This window comes from Corvus brachyrhynchos, unplaced genomic scaffold, assembly GCF_000691975.1.
Source record: "Corvus brachyrhynchos isolate BGI_N302 unplaced genomic scaffold, ASM69197v1 scaffold63, whole genome shotgun sequence".
NCBI classification, from domain to species: Eukaryota; Metazoa; Chordata; class Aves; order Passeriformes; family Corvidae; genus Corvus; species Corvus brachyrhynchos.
Genome location: NW_008237227.1, coordinates 1,131,344 through 1,146,636, shown reverse-complemented (window position 1 = coordinate 1,146,636; position 15,293 = coordinate 1,131,344). Strand labels below are relative to the sequence as shown.

The window sequence follows — 15,293 nt, the reverse complement described above, 5'->3', positions numbered from 1 at the left end:
TTCAGCAGTTGAAGCCAAGTGGGAGGAAAACTTTGATTTTTTTTGGACAAAATGAGTGTCCTCAGGAGCTGTCCTCAAGTGGAGGATCTACAGTCTCAAGAGTTCCCAGTACAAACCAGAGCACGCTGCATCTGAGGGAGTCGGATTGGTGTTACCTCAAAAGAAACTGCTGAGATTTTTGCACTCTTTGCAAGCAATTTATAGTAAAAATTCTTGAAAAGCAGCTTGATGGGAAACACCTGAAGTGGTTTGTTGCAATGAGTCCCGGAATTGTAGAATGGTTTGGGTTGGAAGGGGCCTTAAAGGTAATCTCATTCCAATCTCCTGCCAGGGGCAGGGACACCTTCCATTAGACCAGGTTGCTCCAAGCCCTGTCCAGTCTGGTCATATCAATACCTGGAAGCTCAGGAAATCTTGATTTGTTGGAACAAGTACACAACAGCAGCACAGCAGGGCTCCTTCAGACAGAGCTTGTGGAACTGGTCTGGGAAGGTTAATTCAATACCACCAACCTTGGCCCTGTCCACAACCTCTTTCTTCAAATACAGATCTATTTTTCTGACAAAGCTCTCAGGAATGCTGCATCAGCTGGTTCCCCCTCCCCTCAGTGCTGGGGCAGAGGAGGAAAAGCAGCAGCAGGCTGTGTGTGTGCTTTGATGAAATGCTGCCACTGCTTGACTTTCATCCGAGGGGCTCAGCCAGTGCCTCCTCGGCGTTGGCTCCAGGCACTGGGAAAGGCTGGCAGCTCCATCCTGGCTGTTCACTGACCACCAGCAAAGCTACAGGGCACTTTGGGGGGTGCTGGCTCCATGGGGCTTTCTATGTGTACCACAAATGACAGCTAAAAGAATTATTGCCTTTAGTGCTGATGCTGCGTGGGGATAGCAGCCCGTCACAGGCAGGAATTGAATGGGGTGGGAAAAGATGCCCAGAGAACAGTGTTCTCACTTAAAATCCATCTGAGGAAGGAGTTTATGTCATCAGTGCAATTCCAGGACAGATTCGTTGCATTTTTGCCAGCAGATTAAAATTCCCAACTCTGTTTCTTTTCCATGTGTGTAAATAGGGGTCAGTCTCACAGGAAGGAACGAGAGCCAGGGCCAAGGTGGTGTAACTCCATTGGAGGTGTGACCAGACAAGTCCATTCCACCCAAGAGCCAGAGCACAAAGCCAGGCTTCCCAACACCAGGGGCCTGCTTGTCACCTTCAGAGCCACCCACCACCCCCAGAGCCCAGTTTTGAGGGGGTGGACAGGGAGCAAGTGATGATCCAGACTTCAGAAGCAACCTGGTCTAGTGGAAGGTGTCCCTGCCCGTGGCAGGGAGGTCGGAATGAGATGATCTTTAAGGTCCCTTCCCACTCAAACCATTCTAAGTTTGATCTCCATCCCTGGGCCGAGTCCCCACAGGCCGATACAGCCCCTCCAGCACAGTCTGATGCTGGTGCCTTTGCTCTGGGAGGGTCCCAGTGCCACACAGGTACCACCAGGAACCATCCAGCTGCCTTGCCCAGCTCCATGTCCCACACTGGCAGCTGTGTGACTGCAGTTCCTGTCTGTAGCTGCACCTTTCCAACCCTCCTGAGAGCTGCAACCACTCAGGTTCCCCTGCCCCTTCCTACTCAGTCCCAAGGCCAGAGTTACACAACAGCCTGGAGATGGCAAGAGGAGGAGGAGGCAGCACTTGTAGCCTTTCCTGTGTGGCACCTCAAAGGGGGGCTTCTTGCCACCCCAGCACCCCAATGGGGGGAAGCTGGATATGCAACATGATGGCATTTTGCATAACAGGAGCAGAAATGTTTCTTTCCCATTAAGTCTTGGGGGCAGAGGCAGAGCTGTCCTTTCCCTCACCTCCTACACTTCCTGATGGGGCACTGCTGCAGTGCAGGCCAAGTGATGGAGAGAAAAAGAGCAGGTTGGGCAGCACTGGCCTCATCTTGCATGCACTGGTATCAGCAGCTACAGGGTTAGCATGGCCAGGTCAGTCCCAAACTGCTTTAGTCTTGCCCTGAAATATGGAGAGTGCTGATTTCACTGCATGTCCTGAAGCCCAGGCTTTGACTCGCCCAGCACTGGTTATTCTCTTTCCACTGTTAACCCATTTCTGCCCACAATACCTGGGCCAGGCCTGGTTGGAGTCAGTCCATGCTCCTCAACAGTCAGGGGATGTCTCTGTCCCTGACAGCTCTGCTGGGATCTCCTCACCAGAGCTTTTACACCATCATGTACACACAAACCTTGTGGGGCCTGGCAGTGTGAGGAGAGGGACTGGGAAACACTCTGGGCGCATTTCTGGATAAAAACCTCCAGAAAGCCTTCATTCCACTCCCCACATGGAACTAACTCACAAATACAGAGTAAGCTGCCCTGGGTGACAGCGGCAGCCTTATCTTCAGTTGGAGACCTCAGCCTACCTATGTGGTGGCATATCCACATCCATATGGCTCGGACCTTTTCCAGGTCGGTGCGGGCTTGTTTCAGCAGGGCTTTGACCAGTTCCTCCACGCTGTTCTTGACGTTCACCTGTGTGTGGGGAGGAAGCACTGCAATGTCATGGTGAAGAAATCCCTGTGGTAGATCTCCTGTCCTCCCCATCTCTTGTTCTTCTGAAGCCAGTGAGACCCCACCTGCCAGAGACTGCTCTGCCTCTGGCTCCCTTAGAAATAGAGCTGCAGTGCTGTAGGTCCATGTATTTTTGGTTAGAGTTCCCAGAGTGGGACCTCTTTGCTAATGTTTAAAGGGAAAAGGTTTTTCACTTATTTGGGAGATTCTGCCACTGCCCCATAGCTCAGCCTAAGCTGGTGTTGGTGCTGGGAGCCAGGTTCATGGAACATCCATGCAGGGGAGCTGGGAGGAGGACAGAGGCAAAAGCAAGACTTACTTTTAACGCGTAGGCGTCCAGCTTCTCAAATTGCTGCAGATCTACTGGCATGGATTTCAAAGAGGATTTGTCCCATGGATATGCTGGGAAGAAACGAGTTGTCATTGTTTTGGGAAGGGAGGAGATGTTTTTCCTGGCAGTATGGTGGAACAAGGGGACAGAGCTCCTGCCTGGCCCATGGAGACATCCATCAGCGGGTGCTCAGGGAGCAGAGGACACGAGGGCACCCGCAGAGGTCCCTGCCAGCTGCATGGAAAGCAGGAGCCATCCTGTCTAGTCTGCTAGGATTTGTGCAATCCTGGAGTGCGAGCTGCCCCTGCAACTTTGGCACTGCGTAACAGCATGGAAAATCCTGGGATATTGTGTGGAGGGACGGGAGAACAATGCAGAAATATCAGGGAAAATCTGTACTGTGCAAGCCTTAGAAAACACATGACTTCTTAAAAAAACCCCAGCACTAAAGAGCTGGGTTTCTCTAGGAGTTTGGCATGGTAAAGGACCACCATTCTGCAGGAATTCAGGCACATGAGGAATGGAACACTGGGAGCAGTCAGACTGAACCTGCTGTGCCTACCCTCTGCATCTTTGCAGCCTCTGAGCTCCTGGTTCTACTCGGTGTGAACAAAGGGTTAATAACTTGCCCTAATTAACCAGATAAGTGATTTTTTTTTGAGCAGTCTTGGAAGGAGCTGACACTGCTGCCTCCTGTCAGTGAGCCATGGGGGATGGAGGGACATATCCCCTGGACCTGAGCCCTCCCTGCTCTGCTGGCTGGAGAGAGGAGAACTGAGAGCCGTCTGCCTGTCCTGTGCTGTCAGAGCTGCTCAGGACTGAGAGATTCCTCTAGCTGTCTCTGCAGGATTGTTATTTCTCTGGGCTAAAAGGATTTAAAAGAGAACCTGAAGTGAAAACACTGTTGTGTGACTCCTGAGTGCTGGGAGAGGTGAATGGACGGTGCCGTGGAGCTGCTGTTTGCCTGGGCTGCCTTGGGCAGTGTAGGGGCACAGCTGGTCACTTCTGCCTTCACTCCTGACCCTCATTAGGCAAGTGGGACACCCCTCTGCCTGCTCTGCAGGTGCTGGGAGTCGCAGGAGAGGCTCCCAGAGCATCCTGTCCCGGCTGAGGAGCCAGCAGTGCCTCTGAAACTTGTATCCACCCTCTGCTCCTGCTCCACCTCCCCAAAATGGGCTCTGGCCCCAGCTCCAGCTCGCTCTGGGGGTGGCCAGAAGATCTATTCCTGGCTTGCCAAGGTGTGTTGTTAATGTGAGCCCTGCTCTTGGAAACCTCTGCCCAGGGAGGGGGTCTGGGGTATCCCTCATCCCGCGTCCCAGTGCTGCCTGCCAAAATCAGCGTGTAGGCACACGGCACCTGTTTCTTAACAGGCTGGTTTGTTTGTCTGTGTTTTCCCTGAAAAGAGCTGTTACACTGACCTAAAGGGAGAGAAAGCAGATTTACACCTTCAAAGGTTCCCATTCTCTGCAGCTCTGAAAATGACTTTTTGCCCTTTTGGTAAGGGGATGGTCTTTTTTTTTTTTTTTTTTAACATGGTTATCAGGTTTTGTCTTTGCCAGGTTCTTTCTGCAGGGGCTCTGTGCAGGAGTGGGATCCACAGTGCCTGGGACAGTCCTGTGCCTTGTGCCTGTTTGCCTTCCCTGGGGACAGAGCCTTGGGAAGGGCTTGGGCGCGTGTGCCATTCCCAAAGCCGCTGCCCTCTGCCGTCCCGATGAGAGGGGCTCGGGAAGCTGAACGCTCCTCCTGTGCTAGTGGCGAGTTACCGTGCAGGTCCTTCGCTCCCGGTGGCCGCGGGGCCTCAGTCCTCTGGAAACCTGCAAAGCAAGGAAGAGAGAGGTGGGGAGGAGGTTGTTGCCCGCAGAAGAAAAGACAAATAGAAATAAATTTTTGTGGGGAGCAGGACGGGGTGGAAAAAGCTGGAACTGAGGCTTTTCTTTGCCCATTCCCTTCCGTTTGGACACGGATGTCAGCATCCTGCGGAGTGTGCTCCGCATCCGCGCCCTGCCATCCCGCAGAGCCCGCGTTCCCCAGCAGTCAGGCATCTCCTGTTCTAGCCCGAGGGTTGGGACATCAAACCCCAGCCCACCACGGCCAAACCTCCCCAGGCGTGGAAGAAGGGAGCTCTGAGCTCCAGAGCTGTTAGGTGATAACCCCAGTGGGAGCTCTGCGGCAGCTGGGGGATTGCTGAGGGACACTGGAGTGTCACCACCCGCCTTATCCCAGGGCCAGAGGAGGAGGAGACACCCACAGCCCAGGAGCAGAGGGATTTTGCTCCTCAAGCCCCAGTCATGGGCAGTGTCAGCAGCATGTGCCCTTCAGCAGCCTCCCAGGGGAGGGAGAGCCCGGAGACACGCCGTGATAGAGCAGAGCCTCACCTTTGTTGTCGTGTCCTCTCAGCCTCTGGGAACCTGCAACAAGCCCGGCAGGGTTAGTGGGAGCCTGCCCGGGCTCCCCGGCTCAGGGGAAGGGAGGATGGGCTGAGCCCCTGCCGGGGTTTAAAGCTGGGGCTGTACCTTTTCCCAAGGAGAGTCTCTTGATGAGCTGGGGGCTGGTATCCTCGTGGTGAATCTCCACTGTCACCTGGGTTCCTGCAAGAAACAGCGATAAACTCCCTAAAAAGGGGAATCTAACCAGGATGTGGAGGAGGGGGCAGGAGTGCCTGCCGAGGCAGCTCTTAGCTTCAGACAAAGCAGCAGCTCCGGTGATAGCCAAGGTTTATCACCATATTAAAGAGCTCTTGATGGAGCTACAGCAGGCAGACAATCAATGCCTTTCATTGATTTTTCTTGGAATTAAACAGAGAAAGGCTTGAAGTGATGAAAATGGTTAGACTTGTGATACTAAAATGTCTGACAAAGGCCACTGCCTGTAAGAGGCATTGTCCTGGCAGGGCCAGCTGTGGTCCAGGCATGCCCTGATGCTCCAGAAAAACCTTCCCTGGAAACCTGGGCTCTGGTCTTTAAAGTTTCAGAGAGGGAAATACCAGAAAAAGAGTGAGGGAATCTCTGATAAAAGCTACCTGAACTTTTTGACAGAGACTGCATTTTTTTGGGCAGGTATTTCAGAAGCGTTTGCAGCTCCCAAGGTTCCCTGGAGGAGCTCCACATGCTCCTGGGCTTCTGTTTCGGGTCAGGCAGAGGTTACTCGGGAGACCGAAGGTCAAGATGTTAATGCACCTCGGGGCTGCCTTCCAGTGATCCCTCCTACACATTCATCAAGAGCCTCATGGCATTTGGGGTTTTCCTTGAAAGGCACCTCTTGGAACCAGCTAATTAGGTGGGAATCTGCATTTTCATCCAAGAATAAGTTTTTCTGCAGCATTTACCTTTAGAAAAGTGAAGTTTCTCCCGTGATTATGCAGAGAGATTCAATGTCCTTTAAGCCCCAAAACCAGAAAGCAAGAAAAACTGTAAAGCCTGTAATAACCTAAATCTTAGAGCTCGACTCCAGTTCTAGGATGATTGCAGGTATCAGGGTGTCAGGACAGAGCTGGCTGCTGTGTTTTGTCAGTTAATTCAAAGGTAAAATCAAGTTGTTTCTCAAAGAGAAGATTTTATGCAAATGGTTTGGTTTCCTTAAAGTTTTTATATTTTCAGGGATCCTTTCTTATTGCTCAGGATTATTTTCCTCTGCTTTTTTGTGGGTTTTCTCCCCAGCTTTCACTTTCTAAGTTTCCCCCCATAAATTAAAATTCTTTGTTTTCAAGAAACAAACTTACTGGTGATGAATGCTTTCTGCTGATGAGTTTAAAAGGCATTTAACAAATGAGAAAAGTGATTCCACACGAACTTTTCAACGTGCTGTATCATTGCTCTAAAAACTGGTGGTATGAAATGGCTGCTGGTGCTTTGATGATTTTTTTATTTAACTATTCCTGATCAAGATATCCTTCATAAAGAATCATAGAATGGTTTGGGTTGGAAGGGACCTTAAAGATCCTCTTGTTCCAACTCCCTGCCCACTAGATCAGGTTGCTCCAAGCTCAGAGAAGCACTTGCTATTGTTCTCCTTGTGTTTTGTGGCCAGACAAGTCCTTGGCCAGCAAGTGCTTTGAGGGGCAGCTGTCCCGGGGTGGGATATTTTCTCTCTTTGGGGATGTTCTGAGGTTATTTCATTGGAGAAAAAGCTTGTTGGGAGCTCAGTGAAGCCCTGCTCTGTTTTTTGGGTCACCACTTACCTTTGTCGGGGCTCGAAGTGATGGGTGGTGCCTGCTCACAGGGATCCGCGGGGCCGCGCCGGCCTGGGGGCACGAAGGGAAACATCTCAGTGCCTTGCAGAGAGCGAACCGTCAGCAAGGACGGGGTTAAATCAGCCGTGCTCAGCAGCGAGCTAAGGAACGGCTCAGGAAGCTCAACCTATTCTTCAGATGCAGAGATCTGGCCGGGGTGCCTGACCCCTCTGCAGAGGGACGCTCCAGCCCAGCCTGCTGCTGCTCGGGGCGGGCTGCCTGCACCTTTCTCTGCTAAGCCACGGGGGGCTTAGAGTGCCAGGAAAGCAGTGGGAAGGTCTGAGTCCCTTCCCTGGGAGCTGCTCCGTAGTTCTGGGTCACCTCCTCAGCTGTTCCTCCTCAGCTATTTCAGGGCAGAAGGCTGGGAATTGGCAGCGGAACACTGAGAACTAGCAGGGGGTGTTCGGAGAGGTGGGGAGGAGAGAAGGGCAGTGCTGGCGGCTTGGAGGCAAAGTGGGAACTTCGGTGTGGTTGTCAGCAGCTCATCCTCATCCTCAGCTTTCTCCCCTGGGAGACCCTGCCTGTCTTGGCCCTGGAGTCCTCGGGGCAGAGGGAGGTGTGGGCAGCACCCGACGTGCCCAGGGTGCTCACAGGTGGCAGCAGCGCAAATCCCTGCCCCGGGCAGGGAGCAAATGCCAGGGGACACCGAGCCCTCACTCCAGGCTCTGGTGGCTGTTGGCCAGGGTGATCTCTTGCTCTTTTTCAAGGCGTCCTGGGATCCCCATCCCACCTCCACCAGAAGCCAGGGAGGAACCTGGATCTCACAGCTGGTCCGAGTCCGTTGGTGCCGTGTGGCCACAGGACGGGATCCTGTGGAGTGGGGCCACAGCCTCCTTGCCTCAGTGGGGCTGGGGATTATGTAGGTGTGAAAATATTGTGGCATCACCAGGGGTGTCAGAGGCCTCATCAGGACACTAACATGGCTGGTGAAAGGGGAATTCATTAACCCTTGTGGTGCCAGAGGAGCCAAAGCTCTGCCTGCTCCTCCAGCGTCTGAATTCCCCCCTCCCAGGGGTTTAAATTGTGCCTAAGGTAGAGCTGCAAGGGAAGGATTCCCATGTGCATGCTAAATACCCCTGCCATTAATTCAGGGTGGGAAATGATCAATACCAGCTTCTTACTCACTCGTAGAGGAGGCTGACTCTGCAGCTCTGGTTGCAGAACCTCTTGAGCATGACAGAGGGAGAGAATGCAGGATATTTATCTGCTTCCTGGAGTGGAGGCTTTTGTTGTCTGCTTTGTAAAAAAAGCCCCAAAGCAGTGCCTTGCATGAGATGTCATTTGCTCCCAGACTGTGAGCAGCCTCCAGCCACCACTGATTACAGAGGGACTTGGATCAGGGCTCCTGCCAGGCATCCTGCTGGGAGCAGCCATGGCTTTTGCACGCTGCTATTGCTTGACCTGTGGAAGCAAAGTTCCTCCCTGGTGTAACTAAAATCCACTGACAACCTGACAATTACCTGTGTCTTGCTCTACCTTTGCCCCTGCCTTTATCTGCTAAGCCATGGTAGGCTTAGAGTGCCAGGAAAGCAGTGGGAAGGTCTGAGTCCCTTCCCTGGGAGCTGCTCCGTAGTTCTGGGGTCACCTCCTCAGATGTTCCTCCTCAGCTATTTTAGGGCAGAAGGCTGGGAATTGGCAGCGGAACACTGAGAACTAGCAGCCATATCACTCCTGGTCAGCAATCCCACCCACCTTCTGCTCAGTCTCTGAGGGGGGAGATGAAGAAAGGAGGTGGAGAGATGGTTGAAAAGGTTCTTTGCATCCCCCCAGACCCTACTTTAAGCTGTGTGAGTGCTGGGGAAGTCTCTGGAAGCTCTGGCTGCAACCTGAGCAATTGGGGGCACTGAATTTCCCCTGCCATCAGCTGGCTGTGAAATGTAAGAGCTCCGTGCGCCTGTAATCCGATCGAGCAGGAGAATCCCTGCAGATGGATGTGCAGGGGCTCGGCAGTGCCACCCCTGTGCATGCTGCCCCACGGGGCACGGAGAGCACAGAGGGAGGGGATGCTTCCCAGGGCCCTCCGTGTGCCTCCTCTGGAGCCCCTGAAAGTGCTGGAAAGGGATGAGTTGTGTGATGAAGCACATTTATGCTCGAGAGGCACAGCTTGGAGCTCTGGGCTGTGTGCTGGGGTTGGTTTCTCACAGGGGAGAGGGTGACATACCGTTCAGCTCTGTGCCCCGGGGTGGCTGTGATCTGCTGTTCCCGTTGCCATCACCCTCCGAACCTGTAAGGTACAAACAGGACATTGGCAGGGCCCTCCTGGACTGAAGTGCTGGCACTGCCTGAAGGCCAAGCACCCCAAACCCTTGCATGCAACACACTCTCCCAGCTGAAGCCAGGTGTCATCAGGATCCACCTTCTGTCTCATCTGCAGCCTTGGCTGCAGTTCTTGTTGCTGAAGTACGAAATACCAAGGGGCAGGAGGTGCAGTGGTCCAGGTCTAAGCCACTTGTTAGGATTTGCTCTTATTTGAGCAGGTGCTGGATGCCGTGCTTGGTGGAGCATGGGCACAACTTTGTGATAGCTCTGCCTGTAGTTGTTAGCCTGGGACTGGTTGTCTGAAAATTCAGCTTCTCTCCCAGGCTTTAGAGCAGGAATTCTCATTCTCCTCCTGTTACTTCTGCAGGGAAGCTCCCCTTGCAGTTGCAAAGCACAGCGGTAGCTTTTTGGAAGACCCTCTGCAGGATAGGGAGCTGGGCCAGGGACACTGTCCCAAACTGTAGCTATAAATGGCTCAGGACAGTGATCCTCGGAGACAAAGCCTGGGCACGCTGCAAACAAAACAGTTCTGCTCCTGTACTCCGGGGCAGTGGGTGCTGCTGTGGGGTGAAGCTGCCGAGCCCTCTCCCTGCTCCCCTCGCACAGCCCAGAGAGCCCGTGCGGGCAGCTCGGGCCGGGGCAGGACACAGACGGCGCAAACACAGCCCTGGCAGGAGGGTCCCCGTGGGTCCCAGCCCCTGCACCCGGGGCTGCCCGCACTGCAGCTGGGCAGGGCGCAGCTCGGAGCGGGGCTGCCGCAAGGCTCTGCTGCACCAGCGGAGACACGCTGCGCTTCTACACAAAAAGTTGGCGTTTTGGAGTTCGGCAGCATGTGTGCAAAGAGGAGAAAGAGGAGGGGAAGCCCAAACCCTGCTCCAAAGCCGCTGCTTCTCTTCTCCGCGTGCAGCTGCAGCCCTGCCCTCCCTCGCCCGATGCAGGCGCGGTGTGACCTGCGCCCAGGCCGCCTTCCGTCTGCCCCTCTCGCTGCCCCTTCTCCTTGCTCGCTGCCTCCTCGGGGCGCACGATAAGCAACACATTGATGGTGACTGCACTGGGATCTGTCGTAAAGTCCATCCCGCCCAGCGCAGCCCCGGCCCTGCCAGCTGCCCCATCAGGGCTCTGCCAAAGCCGACCCTAATGAAGAGGTTACAAGTCACCTTTGAAAGGAAACCGCAGGAGGGATCCGTTTCCTAAAGCAGAGGAAGGAGCTGCGTTTCGGGCGGGGGGTTTGGTTTCAGAGCGTGCCCCCGGCTCCCTCCCCTCTCTCTGCCCTTTTCAGCTTTAAGCACTTGTCTACACTCAAATCCCCCAGCACCACTGTTCGCTGGGGGGGATTCGCTTCCCGGAGCTGGCACAAATCCTTAAAAGGCTTTCTCTTTGGATCCTGTCCCCCGGCAGAACTCAAAGGATGCTTAGGAGCGTAAATAATAACAAAACTGCTGCAGGAGGAGGGCAGCGATGGGGAGAAGCGGCTGGAAAGGAGACACGAACCTTCGAAGCGGGAGGATGGGTCTCTGCAGGACTGCCTGGCCTGGAAAGGGACAGCAGAGGAGGGAACTGCAGGCTGCAATCCCGACTGTCCCAAAGGATCCAAAAACCCCACCTCTCTGCCCCATCAGCCCGCGAGCCCGGCTCCCTGGGGTAGCTGGAGACGGCTGATCAAAAAGGAAAGCCCTGCAAATCCCTGGCTTTCTAGTAACTGTCCCAGCCCACAAAACGGGGGACATGAAGGGTTACAGTGCGGGTTAGACGGGCTCAGCTGGTCCCTGCAGCTCGCAGAAGGGGCTGGCAGGGACACGCGTTCTAATTTTACCACTGGCCCCTGTCCCGGCCGTGCTGCCAGCCCCCGCCTTGGCCGGGGGTCCCGGGGGAGCGACAGCACCTGTGGGCTGAAGGGCTCTCCGACAGCCTTGGGAAAGGTTGTGGGAGGCACCCGCTGGCAGAGAGGGGGTTCGGGAGCGTGGCATGGGCAGGGTGCCTTCTTGTGGGTGTTGCTGGTGCTTTTCAGGCAGGAGTGTGAGAGCACTGGGCTCTTCTGCCTGCAGGTGGGGAAATTTGTTGTCCTGGATCCACGGGCAAGGGCTGGTACTACTACCTGGTGTTAGGTTACTGTGTTTGGAGACACGGGTTTTCCCGTGAATCTCTGTATAAATCCCGTCCCCTCCCAATCTCCTGCCCCTTTTCTGTTCCTGAGCCCCTTCCAGAGCACGGACAGCTGATACGCCCCCGTGCTCGCCTCCAAATCCAGCCCTAAGCAGCTCCTCAGCACATCCAGAAATAGCGTGTGTGGCCACAGGGTACCTGCATCCATCCAGCTCTGCTGGTGCACCATGGCACAGTCCTGAGCCCCCCGTGCCCCGCTGGATGGTGCCACAGCATCCCTGCCAAGAGGGGAGCACCAGGGACGGGATGTGCCTGTAACCCCCAGTAACGCGGCGAGAGTCCCGTGCCAGGATGGATGACAATGTTGTTGGGGTCCAGGTTTTGCTCTTTGGTTCATGCATTAGAGGAATTTTTGTTACAGGGGTCCCTGTGAGGAGGACAGGGCTGTGAGGAGCTGGCTGGAGGTGGTTAAACCTGGTGAGGAGGAGGAAGAAGGAGGGCCAGATGCACGCTGAGCCATGCTGGGCTCCGCCAAGCAGACTTTCCAAGCCATCTGGGGCTTGCCCATCTCCATTTCAGGTCCACGAGATTTATGGCTGGAGTGACTTTCTAATCACAGTTTCACCATCTGCCTGTTGGCCTTTAGCACCCCCCTGTCACCTGTCACCGAGCCCCGCGGCTCCTGCCCGGTCCGGAGCACCCTTTCCTCCCTGGCCACTCGCCTGGGGTGCAGCCCTTGTCCCTGCTGTCCCTTTTCCCTCACACCCCGGGTGGAACACTCTGCTCTCCTGAGCTATTCATTGGCACAGCTGAATCCTAAGCCTGGTGTCACCTGGGTCCTGCACCAAAGTCTGCTCCAACCCTCCCCACTCTGCTCCTGCCTCCCATCCACAGGGATTTCCCTGCGTGTCCTGGCCTCGCTGCTCCTCCAGGTCTGCTCTTGTCCTCGTTCCTCTCCAGCTCCAAAGAGGCGATGTGCTGGCTCGCATCTGGGGACGTTGGTAAGAGCCAGTTCCAGTGGTGCAGCCCAGGCCATGCTGCGGACCTGAGCTGAGCTCGGTGTGGACACTCTGGTGACACCAGTTGATGTTGAGCTGAGATGTTTCTTCCCCAGCAGCTCTGAGCTGGAGCCTCTGCAGCTGAGCAGGTGGAGGTTGCTGCCTCGGGAGCTGCTGGCACTGCCCTTCCTGCTGGGCTCTAACAATCACTAGAGCCTCCTTTTCTCTCTCTCAGTGGTGAGGCGGCTGCTCCTGCCCTGGGTGCCCGGGGGCTGAGCACCCCCCGCTCCCCTCCTGCGCCAGCCTCACCCGTGTCCTGCCACAAGGTGTTTCCAGCACACTGAAAGCACCTACAGGGAGCTCCTGCTTCCCTAGAAATGCCAGTCTTCAGGGAGAAGGTGGCTGGGCTTGAAAGGCTCTTTTGCATTTTCCTTTCTTCTGTTTTATGCTGTATTTCTTCCTGAAGAGGGGAAAGGGAAGATTTCTCGTGGTGATTTGCAGCGTGTGCCATGAGGAAGGCACAGGCTGTGCCTGAGGTGGGTGCTGCTGCCTCCCATGCAGCAGTGAGCCCTCCTGCTCCGTGAGTTTTCCATGGAAAAAGGTAACCTCCCCACTGGCCTGAGATAAGGACATGACCAGCAACCTGCCCGTGGGCCAGGATATTTGTGAAGCTAAAAAAATTTGCATTTTGAGGTGGCAAAGGAAGAAAGCCTTCTAATGCTGTGTTGATTTTCATGTAAAGGCAGCTCGTTGGATTTGCTGCAGGATTTCAAATGTTCACTGAGGTCCCAGGGAGAAGAATTAATGGCCAGAGAGCAAGAGCTGCTATCAGAGTGCCACGATTACAAGTATTTACCACATGGCTGGCGTTTCTCCGGGGGGGATCTGGGCGGGAGAGGGAGTGTACGAATGTAGAGCAAGAATTAGGTTATTTGAATCCCATTGGGTGGAAAGGGAAATTGCAGGCTGCGTTCCCAGGAAAGGGTTTTGACTCTTGTGCAGGTGTTTTGCCTTCACAAAGGTCTGTAAGGCTCTGGTAGAAGGTGTGTCAGGAAGATACTCCACCTCTGCTTGTGGAAGGGAGGCTGCTGAGTATCTTGGTCCTGCCAGGGCCACGGCTGAGGGTGTCCAAAGGTTTTTTCAAGGCTGTTGTAGATGCCTGCATTGGAAAAAGTGCTAGGGCTGCCCTTCTCCTTGGTGTGGTGACCTGCTCAGGCTGTCCACCCTGGGGCACGTGTTGCACCCTGGTGTTCCAGGGTCTTCTCCACTGTCTGAAGAGAAAGCTTGGGCCTGTAGCCCCATTAGAGGCAACACCAAAGTCATCTAAAGCCGAACCCCTTAACATCATTTGGAGCTAACACATCCTGATGACCCCTTTGGTCGATGGCTGATGCTCATTGCTTTGAAACTTTTGCCTTTCATTCGGTGCTCCTTGTGTCACAACAGAGTGTCCCTGTTTGTGCCAGCTGTGCTGTCCACGAAGCAGCTCCAGCATCACCTCCGAGCTGTGGAGCCTTCCTGCAGGAGCTGTTCCCTGCTGCTGCTCCTCCTCCTCTGAGCACCGTAAGCTCTGCTGTGTCCCTTTGGAGAGGGGAGACCGAGGCCAGCCATGCTCCCCGTGCAGCTGTGCCAGTGGCTCCTGTCCTGTTCTCCATGCCCTTCCTGCCCAAGCCATCCCAGCCCTAGGCTGGCCTTGTTCACCATCCAGGAGCTCGGTGCTTTCACTGCACTCTCCACCCAGACTCCCAAGATCCCTCTCCTCCTCAGGATGTCTCATTCAGAGCTCATTATCGTGTGTGCGTTTGCAGATATATTTGAAGTCTGGGGGTTGTTTTGTTTTTTCCCAGCCGTTGCTTTGCATTTGCAGACATTGAATCTCAGCTCCCGTTTCCTCTCCCAACTGCAGATGAGCTGTGGAGGGCTGGGGCACACCCGTGGTGGATAACACATTGCAGCTGCACTCTGGTGAGCTTTAATCTGCTCTCTTGGCCTCCTGTCCTTTCTCCCTCCCTGCAACAGAGCTGCCCTTATTCTCCTGCCGGCGTTTTCCAAGCCCGGGCTGCTCAGATGCCTCATTCTGCAGTTCTGCTGTGTCAGCAGCTGTGCTTTATGATTTAAGACGGCAGCAGAACTTTCCACTGAACTATAAGCCCATGTATTCAGTTTCCTGGTATCCACACAAGCTAACTGATGGCAGGGGCAGCCCTGCCAGAGAGGTCAAGGACATGTTTAGATGTCAAGGAGACAATGAGGGCTGCTTCAGAACAGAGCCAGTGCTGTGACCCCTGGAGGCACAGCGGGAGTGATGCTGTGGAGGCGAATTCTGCCTCCCGCGGGGAAATACCTGTCCGCAGGTGGGAGCTCTGGAAGGAGGTCCTTCACCCCGAGTAGGATTGCAGGGGATGAAAGGCAAGCCTGGCTGCTCCCCGGCTCATAACACAGCCCAGCAGTCCTTCCCTGAGGAGCGTGGGGACACCCTGCCTGCACAAAGGTGTGGGAGCAGCCGTGTGAGGAGCGGGATGTGGCTCGGGGTGGGTGTGTCACATCTCTGCGTTCCGAGAGAGAGCCGCAAATACTTCTGCTGGTGTGTTCTACTCTCCCTTTTTCCAGTGACAAAAGACAGTGCTGTGACCATTGCTGCTCTTTGTTCCTCCAAGAACAAGCTCTCAGCAGCTGGGGAGTCAGCAGATGTTTTGCTACGGTTCCTTAAGAAAAAAAACCAAGCGGAGGTCCCGGCGCAGAGACCTGCAGGAGTGGCCGTGCGTCCTGGGGCACCCCGGGTGGCGCTGGCAGGGAGCTCCTCCTTCCTTCCCT

The 15,293-nt window shown here is 54.8% G+C and overlaps 1 protein-coding gene across 1 annotated transcript in view; it reads right to left on the bottom strand.

Moving 5' to 3' along the window:
- KY (kyphoscoliosis peptidase) overlaps positions 1 to 10,455 on the bottom strand; it is an 18,736-nt gene extending 8,281 nt beyond the window's left edge. The window contains exons 1-8 of the mRNA XM_008630021.2: positions 10,329 to 10,455; positions 9,281 to 9,343; positions 7,069 to 7,131; positions 5,405 to 5,479; positions 5,267 to 5,299; positions 4,655 to 4,705; positions 2,880 to 2,962; positions 2,413 to 2,521 (exon numbers count right to left, since the gene is read on the bottom strand). Of these exons, the coding sequence (XP_008628243.1) occupies positions 2,413 to 2,521; positions 2,880 to 2,962; positions 4,655 to 4,705; positions 5,267 to 5,299; positions 5,405 to 5,479; positions 7,069 to 7,131; positions 9,281 to 9,343; positions 10,329 to 10,452 (601 nt within the window). The 5' untranslated portion in view covers positions 10,453 to 10,455. The remainder of the gene's footprint in view (positions 1 to 2,412; positions 2,522 to 2,879; positions 2,963 to 4,654; positions 4,706 to 5,266; positions 5,300 to 5,404; positions 5,480 to 7,068; positions 7,132 to 9,280; positions 9,344 to 10,328) is intronic.
- Positions 10,456 to 15,293: the final 4,838 nt, after the last annotated feature.